Below are 14,859 nucleotides of genomic sequence, written 5' to 3'. Positions count from 1 at the left end.
TTCAAGAAAGGAGAGGGACAGAAGAAAGGAAACTATAGACCAGTTAGTCTGACCTCAGTGGTGGGGAAGATGTTGGAGTCAATTATTAAGGATGAGGTCTCAGGGTACTTGGTGACACATGATGAAATAGACCGTAGTCAGCATGGTTTTCTCAAGGGAAAATCTTGCCTGACAGCAGCATAGACAAGGGAGAGTCAGTTGATGTTGTGTAATTGGATTTTCAGAATGCCTTTGATAAACTGCCACACATGAGGTTGCTTAACAAGCTATGAGCCCTTGGGATTACAGGGAAGATTCCAGCATGGATAAAGCAGTGGTTGATTTGAAGGAGGCAGAGCAGGAATGAAGGAAGACTGCTGGTGACTAGTGTTGTTTCACATGCAGTAAGTCTGTGTTGGGATAAATTATTTTCACATTATATGTCCATGACCTTGATGATAGAATTGATAGCTTTGTTGCAAAGTTTGCAGATGATATGAAGACAGGATGAGGGGCAGGTACTTTTTGAGGAAGCAGAGGGGCTGCAGAAGGACAGATGTGGAGAATGGGAAGAGAAATGGCAGATGGAATACAGTGTCAGGAAATGTATGGTCATGCTCTTTGGTAGAAGAAATTAAAGGGTTAATCATTTTCTAAATGGAAAGAAAATACAAAAAAACTGAGATGCAAAGGGACTTGGGAGTCCTTGTGCAGGATTCCCTAAAGGTAAACTTGCGGGTTGAGTCTGTGGTGAGAAGGCAAATGCAATGTTGGCATTCATTTCCAGAGGACTAAAGTATAGAAGCAAGGATGTAATGTTGAGACTTTATAAAGCACTGGTGAGGCCTCACTTGGAGTATTGTGAGCAGGTCTGGGTCCCTTATCTTAGAAAGGATGTGCTGAAACAGGAGAGGGTTCACAGGAGTTTCAAGGAAATGATTCCAGGATTGAATAGCTTGTCACATGAAGAGTGATGGCTCTGGGCCTGAATTCACTGGAATTCAGAAGAATGACGGGTGACCTCATTGAAACCTATTAAATGGTGAAAGGCTTTGATAGAGTGGATGTGGAGAGGATGTTTCCTAAGGTGGGAAAGTCTAAGACCAGAGGACACAGCCTCGGAATAGAAGGATGTCCTTTTAGAATGGAGATGAGGAAAAATATCTTTTGCCAGAGAGTGGTGAATCTGTGGAATTCTTTGCCAGACAACTGTGGAGGCCCAGTCTTTACTACATTTTAGGCAGAGATTGACAGACATGAGGTTGGTCAGGACATGAAGGGATATGGAGAGAAGGCAGGAGATTGGGGCTGAGAGGAAAATTGGATCAGCCATGATGAAATGTGGAGCAGACTTGATGGGCCAATATCTGCTCCTATATCTCATGGTCTCATTTAATCACATTGCTCGGAGTCCAACGGTTGGAGAGAGTTGTGCTGGGGTGACCATTCCCATTAATCGGCTAGGGATATTTTGTGATATCTAAGTTTTTAACAAGCTTTGTCTTAACATTCCTCTTTGTCTTCCCAGCCTCCCCATATTTGACTTTGACTCTCAACTGGTTTTTGCACACAATGAAAGGGTTGACGAACGGAACTGGTTTCCTGTGGCATACACACCTGTGGACTTCAAGCCTTGTAGACCATCGGTTGGCCAAAACTGGTTTCGCAGCAACTGGACAGATCTACAGTCAAGTTAACTCCAACTGACGGAGCTGATTTTCAAACCTGAGTGTTTTGTCTCTGGGGAAATGGAAGCCTGCCCAAGCTGCCTCTGGCTTTTGGTCTGCTGGAGAGTTTAAGCTCCTGTTTTCCTCTTGGTCCTTCAGTGGTCCTGTTGTATTGAGCACCTTTGACTTGACTGCTGCGGACCTGCCTGGTTTTTTTTCATGTGCCTTGCGTTGATCTAGATCTGTGCTTTTTTGGTGGTATTTACTGTCCCTGCAATGGAGGATGTGTAGGTCCATTGTAAAGTGGGGGGGGGAGAGAACCCAAGTATGGGAAGTGTATCTCCATGGTAACCTCTCCGGAGGTTGATCTCCACACTACATGCCTAGCCCTTGTCCCATTCTGTACGTCATGTGTCTGACCTGGATTACAGATGTGGTGAGGTATTTAGAAATGCAATGGGCAAGGACTTGGGAATCGGGGAGCCTAGTCCAAGATGAGGGAATGCTAATTTTGCACAGTTTTAATGTATTTTAAACTTCCTCTTCAATGGAAGGTTTAGCACTAAGGTTAACAAAAGCCTGATTAAACCAAATGAAATTCCCCCTGGACCTCCTAGGTGACATCCAACGGTTAGCGTTCCCACTGGAGTAACCCTAAAGCCCTTACATGGCATGAATGCTATTTGAGTGAGACCAATATTGCTGCTGCTATACCAACTCTACATCCTCACAAGTGGTTCCCATGCACACACCATACTAACAGGTCAGCGGACGCTGCTCCTGAATCTGTATGTCACACTTAAACCTGCCCCGAACAACACCAGGATCAACCCAGTGCAAGGCTTTGGATCCTGTCATGGTGAGTCTTGGATATTTAAAGCCAGTGTACGTGTCACTCCAATTGATCTGCTCGCCTGATTGTAAGGTAACATATCGAGATGTTCCACTGTAAAGGTAGCCTCTGAACAGGTTGTCTCACCGTGGATACCTGCCATCTTAAAGGTGTAGATTTGATAACAAGCCCAGGGTAATCTTTGTTTGTATGAGTATCTCTCCTTCACTTGCCAGCACTCCACCCGCCAGTTCCTCGACAGCCCCAGTCCGCCTCCATCCGACATCTTAAATTCTTCAATAAACTGGATCTATCAGTAGATAGTTTAAGCTTTAACCGTTGTAACTGTAACCAATCTAATGTGATCTTTTATTAAATGTATTAATGCAGCATTTAAGCTATGGATTTGTCTTATTCAGTCACTGCTCACTGACACGCCCGGAAGTGCGTCAGAAGAGCAAAGCCTAGGCTCCACACACAAAATGCCGGAGGAACTGCTGTGCTGGGCTGGGCTGTATTCACTAGGCTTCTCCATTTAAGGGCTTTTAGGACATGAAACTCAAATCTGGACATAATGAATGGCAGGGCAAAATGCTGGTGGAATTTAGCAGATCAGGCCATATCAATGGAGAGGAATAAACAGTGGACGTTTTGAGCCGAGACCTACATCAGGACTATAGGAAGCACGATTCAGGCAATGCTTCCGGGTAGTGACCAGTCATAACCACTGTAGTCCTAATGTGGGGTACTCATCTGAAACCATAACTGTGCATTCAAATTCAAAGTACATTTATTATCAAAGAATTCATCTCCATGGATACTGCCTGACCTGAGTTGCTCCAGCATTTAGTGTGTGTTGCTCTGGTTTGGTGGGTTATGGGCTAAACATTGGCAAGCAGGACTAGGTTTGAAGAGACATTTAGGTCAGCATAAACTAGAAGGGCCAAAGGGCTGTTTCAACACTGTTTATCTTTTGATTAGAGTTGGTCTGTTTTCTATCTAGTCCTGGGAGCCACTAACCTAGAGTACTTCCCTCACTACCCCCCACCCCCGACTGAGTCATCACTTTAAACTTCACAGGACACTGGGGGGGGGGCAGATAGCCCAAGCAAACATTGAACAATGTACTGTAGTTGAAACATCAGTAAATGTTTGTCCAGCAATGAGTTCGTGTTTCATTAGTTATGAAGGTCCTGGGCAGTAAAGTCCCAACCGACCAACTGTCCTTGTTACCGGGGTGGGAGTGAGAATCTAAGATGCAGCAAGTCTCCAGTGCATAGAATGTAGAACACTACAGCCCATCACATTGTGCCGACATTTAACCATCACCTAATCAGTCTAACCCTTCCCTCTCCCACAAAGCCCTCCATGTTTCTATCACCCATGTGCCTGTATGTTTCTTAAATGTGACTATCACTACCCCAGCAGGGTACTCCATGCCTCTGGCACTCCCCCTGCCCCCATTCTTTCCTCCAATCACCTTAAAAAAATTATATCCCATTGTATTAGCCATTCCCATCCTGTGGGGAAAAAATCCCTGGCTATCTACCCAATCTATGCCTCTTAGCTTGTGTATATCTCTATCGAGTCGCTCCTTGTCCTCTTTCACTGCAAAGAGAAAACCGCAATTCGCTCAACCCATCCTGATAAGACATGCTCTCTAATCCCGGCAGCGTCCCAGTCAATCTGTGCACCCTCTCTAAAGCTTCCACATCCTTTCCATCCAGAACTGCACACCATGCTCCGTGCTTAGTGGATAAACACAAGAGATCGTGCAGATGCCAGAAATCCAGAGCAACAGGCACACACAACGTACTGGAGGAACTCAGCAGGTCAGGCAGCATCTATGGAAGGGAATAAACAGTCGACATTTCAAACCGAGTCCCTTCAGGGCTACAGGGAGCACTTGGTTCAGACAATACGTCCAAGCAACGGCCAACCGTGTCAGCTCGCTTTGAGTAACGGGATTTCTAAAATGGGCTCCTAATGCGCTCAGCCACCACCCAGGACAGACCCTCTTCTCATTGCCACGTGCTGCCGCCATTTAACAACAAATTCTACAGTGAACGCCAGTGATATTAAACCTGATTGTGGTGCTGATTCCGTTCCCGGGTGTGGTGACAGGTCTATTGCTAGACCTGAATGTTAATAGTGCTTTCTCCCTCCAGGCTGCCTAACTTGCTTAACTCATTGAGTAACAGAGCACAGAAACAGGCCCTTCAGCTATCCAGTCCAGGCTGAACCATTATTCAGTTAGTCCTGACGAAGGGTCTCGGCCTGAAACGTCGACTGTACCTCTTCCTAGAGATGCTGCCTGGCCTGCTGCGTTCACCAGCAACTTTGATGTGTGTTGCCTGAATTTCCAGCATCTGCAGAATTCCTGTTTGTGAACCATTATTCTGTCTGGTTTCCCCAGACTGTAGCCCTCCATATCCCGCCCCCCCCACCACCGTCTGATCCAAACGTCTCTTAAATGTTGAAAATGAACCCTCAGCCAGCACTTCTGCCGGCAGCTCATTCCACCCTTGCACCACCCCCTGAGCGAAGACATTCCCCCCCCCCATGCTCCCTGTAAACATTTCAAACTTCACCCTGAACCTGTGACCTCTAGTTCTAGTCACACCCTTTTTGTACCCCTCGTAATTTTGTATCTCTCCGTCAAATCTGCCCTCAACCTCCTACGCTGCAGGGAATCTTTCTTTTTAGTGATAGGAAAGGAACAGATTCTTCCAGCCTGCCAACCTGCTGATTTAATTCTCGCCTAATCACAGGAGAAGGTACAATGGCTAATGAACCTACGACCCAGAATGAGGCAGCAAACGGTCTTCATACCGTGGGAGGAAACCAGAGCACCCGGAGGAAACCCGCATGCTCCACAGGATGGACCTATAAAGCTTTCTTCTAGATGTGGTCAGAATTGAACTCCCAGTGCCCCAAGCTGTAATAAAATTGCACTAACCACCACCTCCCACTGACACCCTTCAGTATCTTCCTAAAGAGACTTCAGAATTCAGATTTCATTTCAGATCGATGACTCTTGCAGGAAAATGACAATTAGCAGGAGTGAGAGTTGGGGTTATGAAGAGGTCATGTTGGTGACTCTGACTAGCAAGATATTGGTTCCCAACTGTTCTCATTTTGAAGTGTCTCGATGAGCAGTCACCAAAACGTGCAGATTACAGTAGATTATTAGGTTAGATTATGAGGACATGCAGTCCTCTTTTATCGTCATTTAGTAATGCATGCATTAAGAAATGATACAATATTCCTCCATTGTGATATCACAAAACACAGGACAGACCAAGACTGAAAAACTGACAAAAACCACATAATTATAACATATAGTTACAACAGTGCAAGCAATACCGTTACTTGATGAAGAACAGGCCGTGAGCACGGTAAAAAAGTTCAAAGTCTCTTGAAAGTCCCACATCTCACTCAGACGGGAGAAGGAAGAAAACTCTCCCTGCCATGCCTGATCACAGTCCGACTCTGAGTCGTCCGAAAACTTCGAGCTCCGACACCGAGCACCATCTCTGCTGAACGCTTCAACTCCAGCCCCAGTCACCAGCAGCAGGCAAAGCCAAGGATTTTGGGGCCTTCCCTGCAGAGATTCTCGATCGCACAGTAGCAGCAGCAGTGAACCAGGCATTTCAGAAATTTCTCCAGATGTTCCCCCATGCTCCCGCGGCTGTCTCCATCAAATCAGATGTTAGAAACAATGCAGATACTAACATCTCAAGATCAATTCATCAAACAAAGGGGCAGGATTGCAGGAAGAGATCCTGCGGTCATCCAAAACATGGCCAGGGCTTGTTTTCCCCGCAGGAGGGGAGGCTGAGGAGGAACTGTATGGAGTTAGGAAGGGTGCTGACAGTAGAAAATGTCTCCCTGCGGTGAAAATGGAGGCAGAGGCTTGCGAAAGAGGATTGGAGAAGGAATCAGGAGCCCACAGCCTGCGATAGGAGAATGGCTGATTGTCAGGCAGTAAGAATGGCAGCCTTCTCTAATTGGCCGCTAGTGACTAGCGGTGTTCTGCAGGGGTCAGAGCTGGGACCTCTTCTTCTTACATTATATGTCAATGATTTCGATGACGAAATTGATGGTTTTGAGGCCAAGTTTGCCGATGATTCAAAGATAGGTGGAGGGGCAGGTGGTGCTGAGGAAGCTGGGTGTCTGCAGAAAAACTTGGACGGATTAGGAGACTGGGCAAAGAAGTGGCAGATGGAATACAGTGTTGGGAAGTGAGTGGTCATGCACTTTAGTAGAATGAATAAAGGCGTGGACTTCAAAGGTTCATTTATTACCAAAGCATGTATCCATATACAACTCTGAAATTTGTCTTCTCCAGATAGCCATGAAAGAAGGAAAGAACATGGAAGTTATTCAGAGAGAAACATCAAACTCACCCCCCAGCACAAAAGAACAGCGTCCCAACCGTCAATCCCCAAGACCCCCTCCCCCCACAAAACAGAGCTAGAACATCAACCCCCAAATACAACAGCTCCCCCGTCCAAATAACTAACAGAGTATCAACCCCTAAGCATTCTCCTCTTGCACAACAGAATGGAAAAGGATTGGGCAATAAAATACACAGAATATAAAAACCATGTCTAAAAGAAAGTCCACAGTCCATAAACGCAGAGCCACACAACCTTACAACGTCATCAACAATCATCCAAAGGGAGGCCTTCCCGCCTACCACAGCAAGCCACACAGCGATAGGCCGCTCACAGACACCTTCCCGCCTGCCACAGCAAGCCACACAGCGATAGGCCGCTCACAGACACCTTCCCGCCTGCCACAGCAAGCCACACAGCGATAGGCCACTCACAGACACCTTCCCGCCTGCCACAGCAAGCCACACAGCGATAGGCCGCTCACAGACACCTTCCCGCCTGCCACAGCAAGCCACACAGCGATAGGCCGCTCAGAGACACCTTCCCACCTGCCACGGCAAGCCACACAGCGATAGGCCGCTCAGAGACACCTTCCCGCCTGCCACAGCAAGCCACACAGCGATAGGCCGCTCACAGACACCTTCCCGCCTGCCACAGCAAGCCACACAGCGATAGGCCGCTCAGAGACACCTTCCCGCCTGCCACGGCAAGCCACACAGCGATAGGCCGCTCAGAGACACCTTCCCGCCTGCCACAGCAAGCCACACAGCGATAGGCCGCTCACAGACACCTTCCCGCCTACCACAGCAAGCCACACAGCGATAGGCCGCTCAGAGACGCCTCCTCAGCAGTTTACCTGGTGAAATGGAGTCAAAGATCGGCTCGTGCCCCATCTAGAAGTTTCTTTGCAGGCCAGTGGGGTTGAGAGGGATAATAAATCAGCCATGAAGGAATGAATCCCACTGGACTTAGTCTGGTGAGGAGGGTGTGAGGACATCCAGCAGGACTAAAGAAAACAAGACCTGACGAAGGGCGGGCGAGCTCCTTGTGAGCCAACGGCCATCTTCCATGGAAGAGATTAAAGCCTCACCACGTATCTACGAATCGTATGCTATGCACCTAGTTAGAAGAGACATGATGAACTTGGGCGCTGCCCCGTGTGCCTGGACCTGCCCAAGGCCTCCGCCTAAGGAAGGGCCGAGCTCGAAGAAGCGGTCGCGGCTGGAGGCCGATACGGCCTCGGGCTCGAGTTCGGAGCGGGTGGCGGCGGGCGGTGCCAAGGTGGCCAGCGAGAACAAACTGGAGGAGAGGCTGCACTCGGTGCTGTCGCAAGATCGAAGAAGATGGAGGTGCGTAGCCGCCAACCCCGGATTGGGGACGGCGCCCACTGACTGACTGACGGAATGGCAGAGAAGACTTGATGGGCTGAATGGCCTACATCTGCTCCTACGCCTTATGGGCTGAGGGTTGGAGTCAGTGGCTTGGGAAAGTGGGAAAGTGGAGAAGGAATCAGGAGCCCTGCGCCTGAGGGCTGGAGGCACAGATTCTCACAATATGAGTTGCCAAGATGAAGACTCACAGACCAATTATCATCACACGGTAGTAAAACAGACCCTTCGGCCCAACTTTGCAATTCTGTCCAAGATTTCCATCCAAGCTCGTCCCATTACCACTGTCTGCCCCACTCTCATCAGGGAGGAGGCTATGTAGCATCCACACCAGGACCACTAGACTCAAAAACAGATACTTCCCCCACGCAGTGAGGCTGATCAACACCTCCACACCCCCAACCACCCCTACTTTATCATTTCCTGTCAGTCACCGTATGTACAGATACCCCTGTGCCCAGCGTCACTTTACGGACACACTGTACAATCAATCTATGCAACACACATCAAAGTTGCTGGTGAACGCAGCAGGCCAGGCAGCATCTCTAGGAAGAGGTACAGTCGACGTTTCAGCCGAGACCCTTCGTCAGGACTAACTGAAGGAAGAGTGAGTAAGAGATTTGAAAGTGGGAGGGGGAGGGGGAGATGCAAAATGATAGGAGAAGACAGGAGGGGGAGGGATGGAGCCAAGAGCTGGACAGGTGATTGGCAAAAGGGATACGAGAGGATCATGGGACAGGAGACCCAGGGAGAAGGAAAGGGGGAGGGGGGGGAAACCCAGAGGATGGGCAAGGGGTATAGTCAGAGGGACAGAGGGAGAAAAAGGAGAGAGAGAGAAAGAATGTGTGTATATAAATAAATAACGGTTGGGGTACGAGGGGGAGGTGGGGCATCAGCAGAAGTTAGAGAAGTCGATGTTCATGCCATCAGGTTGGAGGCTTACTATCTTTCTGTCTCTGTCTCTAGAGACAGCTTATCTACTGATGTCTACTATAAGCCTGCTGACTCTCACAGCTATCTGGACTATTCCTCTTCTCACCCTGTCTCTTGCAAAAATGCCATCCCCTTCTCGCAATTCCCCCGTCTCCGCCGCATCTGCTCTCAGGATGAGACTTTTCATTCCAGGACGAGGGAGATGTCTTCCTTTTTTAAAGAAAGGGGCTTCCCTTCCTCCACTATCAACTCTGCTCTCAAACGCATCTCCCCCATTTCACGCACATCTGTTCTCACTCCATCCTCCCGCCACCCCACTAGGAATAGGGTTCCCCTGGTCCCCACCTACCACCCCACCAGCCTCCGGGTCCAACATATTATTCTCTGTAACTTCCGCCACCTCCAACGGGATCCCACCACTAAGCACATCTTTCCCTCCCCCCCTCTCTCTGCATTCCGCAGGGATCGCTCCCTATGCAACTCCCTTGTCCATTCGTCCCCCCCATCCCTCCCCACTGATCTTCCTCCTGGCACTTATCCGTGTAAGCGGAACAAGTGCTACACATGCCCTTACACTTCCTCCCTTACCACCATTCAGGGCCCCAAACAGTCCTTCCAGGTGAGGCATCACTTCACCTGTGAGTCGACTGGGGTGATATACTGCGTCCGGTGCTCCCGATGTGGCCTTTTATATATTGGTGAGACCCGACGCAGACTGGGAGACCGCTTTGCTGAACACCTACGCTCTGTCCGCCAGAGAAAGCAGGATCTCCCAGTGGCCACACATTTTAATTCCACATCCCATTCCCATTCTGACATGTCTATTCACGGCCTCCTCTACTGTAAAAATGAAGCCACACTCAAGTTGGAGGAACAACACCTTGTATTCCGTCTGGGTAGCCTCCAACCTGATGGCATGAACATCGACTTCTCTAACTTCCGCTAATGCCCCACCTCCCCCTCGTACCCCATCTATTATTTATTTATATACACACATTCTTTCTCTCACTCTCCTGTTTCTCCCTCTGTCCCTCTCACTATACCCCTTGCCCATCCTCTGGATTCCACCCCCCCCCTTTTCCTTCTCCCAGGTCTTCCTGTCCCATGATCCTCTCGTATCCCCTTTTGCCAATCACCTGTCCAGCTCTTGACTCCATCCCTCCCCCTCCTGTCTTCTCCTATCATTTTGGATCTCCCTCTCCCCCTCCAACTTTCAAATCCCTTACTCACTCTTCCTTCAGTTAGTCCTGACGAAGGGTCTCGGCCTGAAACGTCGACTGTACCTCTTCCTAGAGATGCTGCCTGGCCTGCTGCATTCACCAGCAACTTTGATGTGTGTTGCTTGATCTGCAGAATTCCTCGTGTTTGCAATCAATCTATGTTTATAAGCTATCTTATTTATTTATATTTATTGTTTTTTATTATTATCGTGTTCCTTATCTTATTGTGTTCTCTGAGCTGCATCGAACCTGGAGTAAAAACTATTTCATTTTCCTATTTCATATAACTATTTCATAGTCCTGCCGAAGGGTCTCGGCCTGAAACGTCGACTGCGCCTCTTCCTATAGATGCTGCCTGGCCTGCTGCGTTCACCAGCAACTTTGATGTGTGTTGCTTGAATTTCCAGCATCTGCAGAATTCCTGTTGTTTTCATTTTCCTTTACACTTGTGTACTGGAAATGACATTCAACTATCTTCAATCTTCAACCTTTGCTCTGAACTCTTCTCCTTCTTCGTCTTTTTTTCATCGATTCTACTTTCCCGTAAATGACTCTCATGGTGATGTTAGGCACATGTCAAAACGGTGACGTGTGTACATACTTTGCTAATGAATTTATTTTGAATTGAATGCTTTCCAAGAGGCGGTACTCTGGAGTAGTGGTCAGCGGCAACAATCACCGATTCAGATTCAATTCCCACCACTGTCTGCAAGGGGTTTGTGCATTCTCCCTGTGACCGTGTGGGGATCCGGTCTCCACCCCCATTCCACAGACGTACGGACCCGTGTTTGATTGACCATTGTTGTGTGTCGATGATTGATTGGATCGAAGAGAACAAAGTGGGTGCGTGATGGTTGGCACAGATTTGATGGGCTGAATGGCCTGTTTCTGGGCTGCTCCTTTCTACCCTCTCTAGCCCTAATGGCAAGTAATGTTTCTGCCTTGTAACGGCAGCCCGCTGCACGTCTAACCACCCCCTGTGCTAGAGGCCGTTCCCCCGCACTAATCGGTGGTGTTGGAAGGGCAGCCAGGCTCAGAGCTTCACAGTGTCCTGGGAAAATCCTACATCCCAGCAGGTTCTTCTGACAACATGTCCATGCCAGACGTCAAGTAGGTTTAAGGTTGAAGAGGAAAGGATTTAAATGGGACATGAGGGGCAACTTTTTCATCCAGAGGTTTTGCTCGCTCAATCCCTTGAGCCCTGACATTCTCGTAAACCTTTCCTGCACTCTTCACAACTTAAGGACGTGGAAAGGCATCTTTCATACAGCAGGGTGACCAGAACTGGAGACTATGTTCCAAATGCGCCCTCACTAAGATCTTGTACAATTGTAACGTGATCTTCCAACTTTTACTCAGTGCCCTGACTGATGAACCTTCTTCACCACCCTGTCTACCTGTGATGCCATTTTTAGGGAAACACGTACTTATATTCTGAGATCCCTCTGTCCTACAACACACCTGTCATTCACTGTGTAAGTCCTGCCCTGGTTTGACTAGACTAGATTGGCATAGGTTAATAAGCCCAAACGAGACCTGGGAGGCCTGTCAATGATTGATGGATACAGCTTCTATTTGCCCAGTTCACAGTGCTGGAACTCAGTGTCACGTTGGCTGCACTGGTCGTGGGGAGATGGTGAGAAAGTGGATCTGGGCCACCCTGGTCGTCCACCTCCTGCTGTTGCTTTCAATAGCAGCTCGGACTCATACGGACACAGGGTAAGCTGGTGGGTCTACTGCCTGCTTGGCATCTCCACAGTCTCCGTTTCTCTACACCATCACTGGATTGGACTGTAGCAGCAGAGCTGTACTGGGTGCGTTTCTGGTCAGCAGACTGGAGGCGTGGGGTATGATTACACTGGGGGGGGCAGGAGAGAAGTATGATTACAATGGGAACATGAGGGTGAGGTTGGTCAAGAAGGTTCAGTTGTTCACCATTCAATATGAAGTAGTAAATTGGATTACACGCTGGCTTTGTGGGAGAAAGCAGAGAATGGTAGTAGGTGGTTGCATCTCTGACCGGTGGCCTGTGACTAGTGGAGTGTCACAGGGACCGGTGTTGGGTCCGTTGTTGTTTGTCATCAATGACCTGGATGATAAAGTGATGACACCCAGACTGGGGGTGTAGTGGACAGCGAGCAAGACTATCAGAATTCGCAGAGGGACCTGGACCAGACGGGAAAATGGGCTGAAAGATGGCAGATGGAATTCAATGCAGACAAGTGGGAGGTTTTGCACTTCGGTAGGTCTTACACAGTGAACGACACAGCGCCAAGGAGTGTGGTAGAACAACGGGGTCTGGAGGCACCTACGTAGGTCATAAATAAAGCTTTTGGCACGTTGGACTTCACAGATCAAAGTACTGAGTACAGGAGCTGGGACTGCGTGAGATGCTGGAGAGGTCTAATATGGAGTATTGTGTGCAGTTTTGGTCACTTCCTTATAGGAAGGATGTAAATAAGGTTGAAAGAGTGCAGAGAAAATTTACAAGGACGTTCCCCGGTCTGGAGGACCCGAGATATAAGGAAAGATTGAATAGATGAGGACTTTCTTCCTTGGAATGCGGATGATTGAGGGGGGGATTTGATAGAGGTATACAAAATTATGGGGGGGGGTATAGATAGTGTAAATGCTAGCAGGCTTTTTCCATTGGGATTGGGTGGGACTACAACCAGAGGTCACGGGTTAAGGGTGAAAGGTGAAAAGTTTAAGGGGAACATGAGGGGAAACTTCTTCCCTCAGAGGGTGGTGACAGTGAGGAACGAGCTGCCAGCACAAGAGGTGGATTTCAATGCGTTGGCGTAATGGTTGGCGTAACGCCTTACAACACCGGTGGGCCAGGTTCAATCCTCGCTGCTGTCGGCAAGGAGCTTGTACGTTCTCCCCGTAATCATCTGGATTTCCTCCGGGTGATCGGGTTCCCGCCCAGTGATCTGGTTTCCTCCTAAATTCCAAAGATGAAGTGAGTTGTGGGCATGTGATGTTGGCGCTGGAAGCCTGGCGACACTTGTGGGCTGCCTCCAGCTCTTCCTCGGACTGTGGTGGTTGTTCAAAAGACTTCTTTCACTGTATGTTTTAATGTACATGCCACAAATGAAGCTAATCAGGGGTATAGAGATGGGTCAGCATGAACAAGGTGGGCCGAAAGGCATCTTCCCCTGTAGTTTGACCATAACATATCATTACCTGACATTCAGCATCTCTGAAACCAGATAATGGGCGGTGAAGTGGCTTTGATTGAAGTGAGGTGGGAAAGAGTTTCCCTGTTGAATCGTGGATGAAACATAGAAACATAGAAAATAGGTGCAGGAGTAGGCCATTCGGCCCTTCGAGCCTGCACCACCATTCAGTATGATCATGGCTGATCATACAACTCAGAACCCCGCCCCAGCCTTCCCTCCATACCCCCTGATCCCCGTAGCCACAAGGGCCATATCTAACTCCCTCTTAAACATAGCCAATGAACTGGCCTCAACTGTTTCCTGTGACAGAGAATTCCACAGATTCACCACTCTCTGTGTGAAGAAGTTTTTCCTAATCTCAGTCCTAAAAGGCTTCCCCTTTATCCCCAAACTGTGACCCCTCGTTCTGGACTTCCCCAACATCGGGAACAATCTTCCTGCATCTAGCCTGTCCAATCCCTTTAGGATTTTATACGTTTCAATAAGATCCCCCCTCAATCTTCTAAATTCCGGCGAGTATAAGCCTAGTCAATCCAGTCTTTCATCATATGAAAGACCTGCCATCCCAGGAATCAATCTGGTGAACCTTCTTTGTACTCCCTCTATGGCAAGGATGTCTTTCCTCAGATTAGGGGACCAAAACTGCACACAATACTCCAGGTGTGGTCTCACCAAGGCCTTGTACAACTGCAGTAGTACCTCCCTGCTCCTGTACTCGAATCCTCTTGCAGGATCCCTTGCGTCCAGCAGAGGGGGCAGTTGCATCAAGTTTCACCGAAACTCTTGGCGGCTGACAGTACAACAGCTCCGGCTGTCACCCAACAAACAGCCTAACTGAACCGTACAACCGGCGCAGTGGTCAAAGTGCTGGGCGAGGGCTCAGATTCCTGCATTGCTAACCCCAGAGACCAGCTCAAATCCCGTCCCAATAGAGAGGGAGCTTAACGCACTAGTCCGTCTGGGACAGGGCGGAGGAGCAACACCTCGTATTTTCGAAGCGAAGCACACAATCTGTTGGAGGAACTCAGCAGGTCAGGCAGCATCTATGGAACTGACGTTTCTGGCCGAAACCCTTCTAAGGACTGTCTGACACCTTAAGTTCCGTCTGGGTAGCCACCAAGCCTGATAGGCGACTGAACCTCTTCCTATAGATGCTGCCTGGCCTGCTGCGTTCACCAGCAACTTTTATGTGTGTTGCTTGAATTTCCAGCATCTGCAGAATTCCTCGTATTGGCATAAATATCGATTTCTCCTTCAG

At 48.7% G+C, this 14,859-nt stretch overlaps 2 protein-coding genes across 8 annotated transcripts in view; both read left to right on the top strand.

Annotated features, from left to right (window-relative positions):
• Nucleotides 1-2,864, top strand: part of dab2 (DAB adaptor protein 2) — a 114,285-nt gene extending 111,421 nt beyond the window's left edge. For all 5 annotated transcript variants that reach the window (XM_063049626.1, XM_063049629.1, XM_063049625.1 and 2 more), the window contains one exon: nucleotides 1,508-2,864. The gene's annotated coding sequence lies outside the window, so the exon portion shown is untranslated. The remainder of the gene's footprint in view (nucleotides 1-1,507) is intronic.
• Nucleotides 2,865-11,989: 9,125 nt separating this feature from the next.
• Nucleotides 11,990-14,859, top strand: part of c9 (complement component 9) — a 69,228-nt gene continuing 66,358 nt past the window's right edge. For 2 of the 3 annotated variants that reach the window (XM_063049622.1, XM_063049624.1), the window contains exon 1: nucleotides 11,990-12,138. In XM_063049622.1, coding sequence (XP_062905692.1) covers nucleotides 12,053-12,138 — 86 coding nt within the window. In that variant the 5' untranslated portion in view covers nucleotides 11,990-12,052. The remainder of the gene's footprint in view (nucleotides 12,139-14,859) is intronic. The other variant, XM_063049623.1, reaches the window with a different exon arrangement.

Source organism: Mobula hypostoma, chromosome 5, assembly GCF_963921235.1.
Source record: "Mobula hypostoma chromosome 5, sMobHyp1.1, whole genome shotgun sequence".
NCBI lineage: Eukaryota > Metazoa > Chordata > Chondrichthyes > Myliobatiformes > Myliobatidae > Mobula > Mobula hypostoma.
This window is presented reverse-complemented; position numbering and strand designations above follow the sequence as displayed.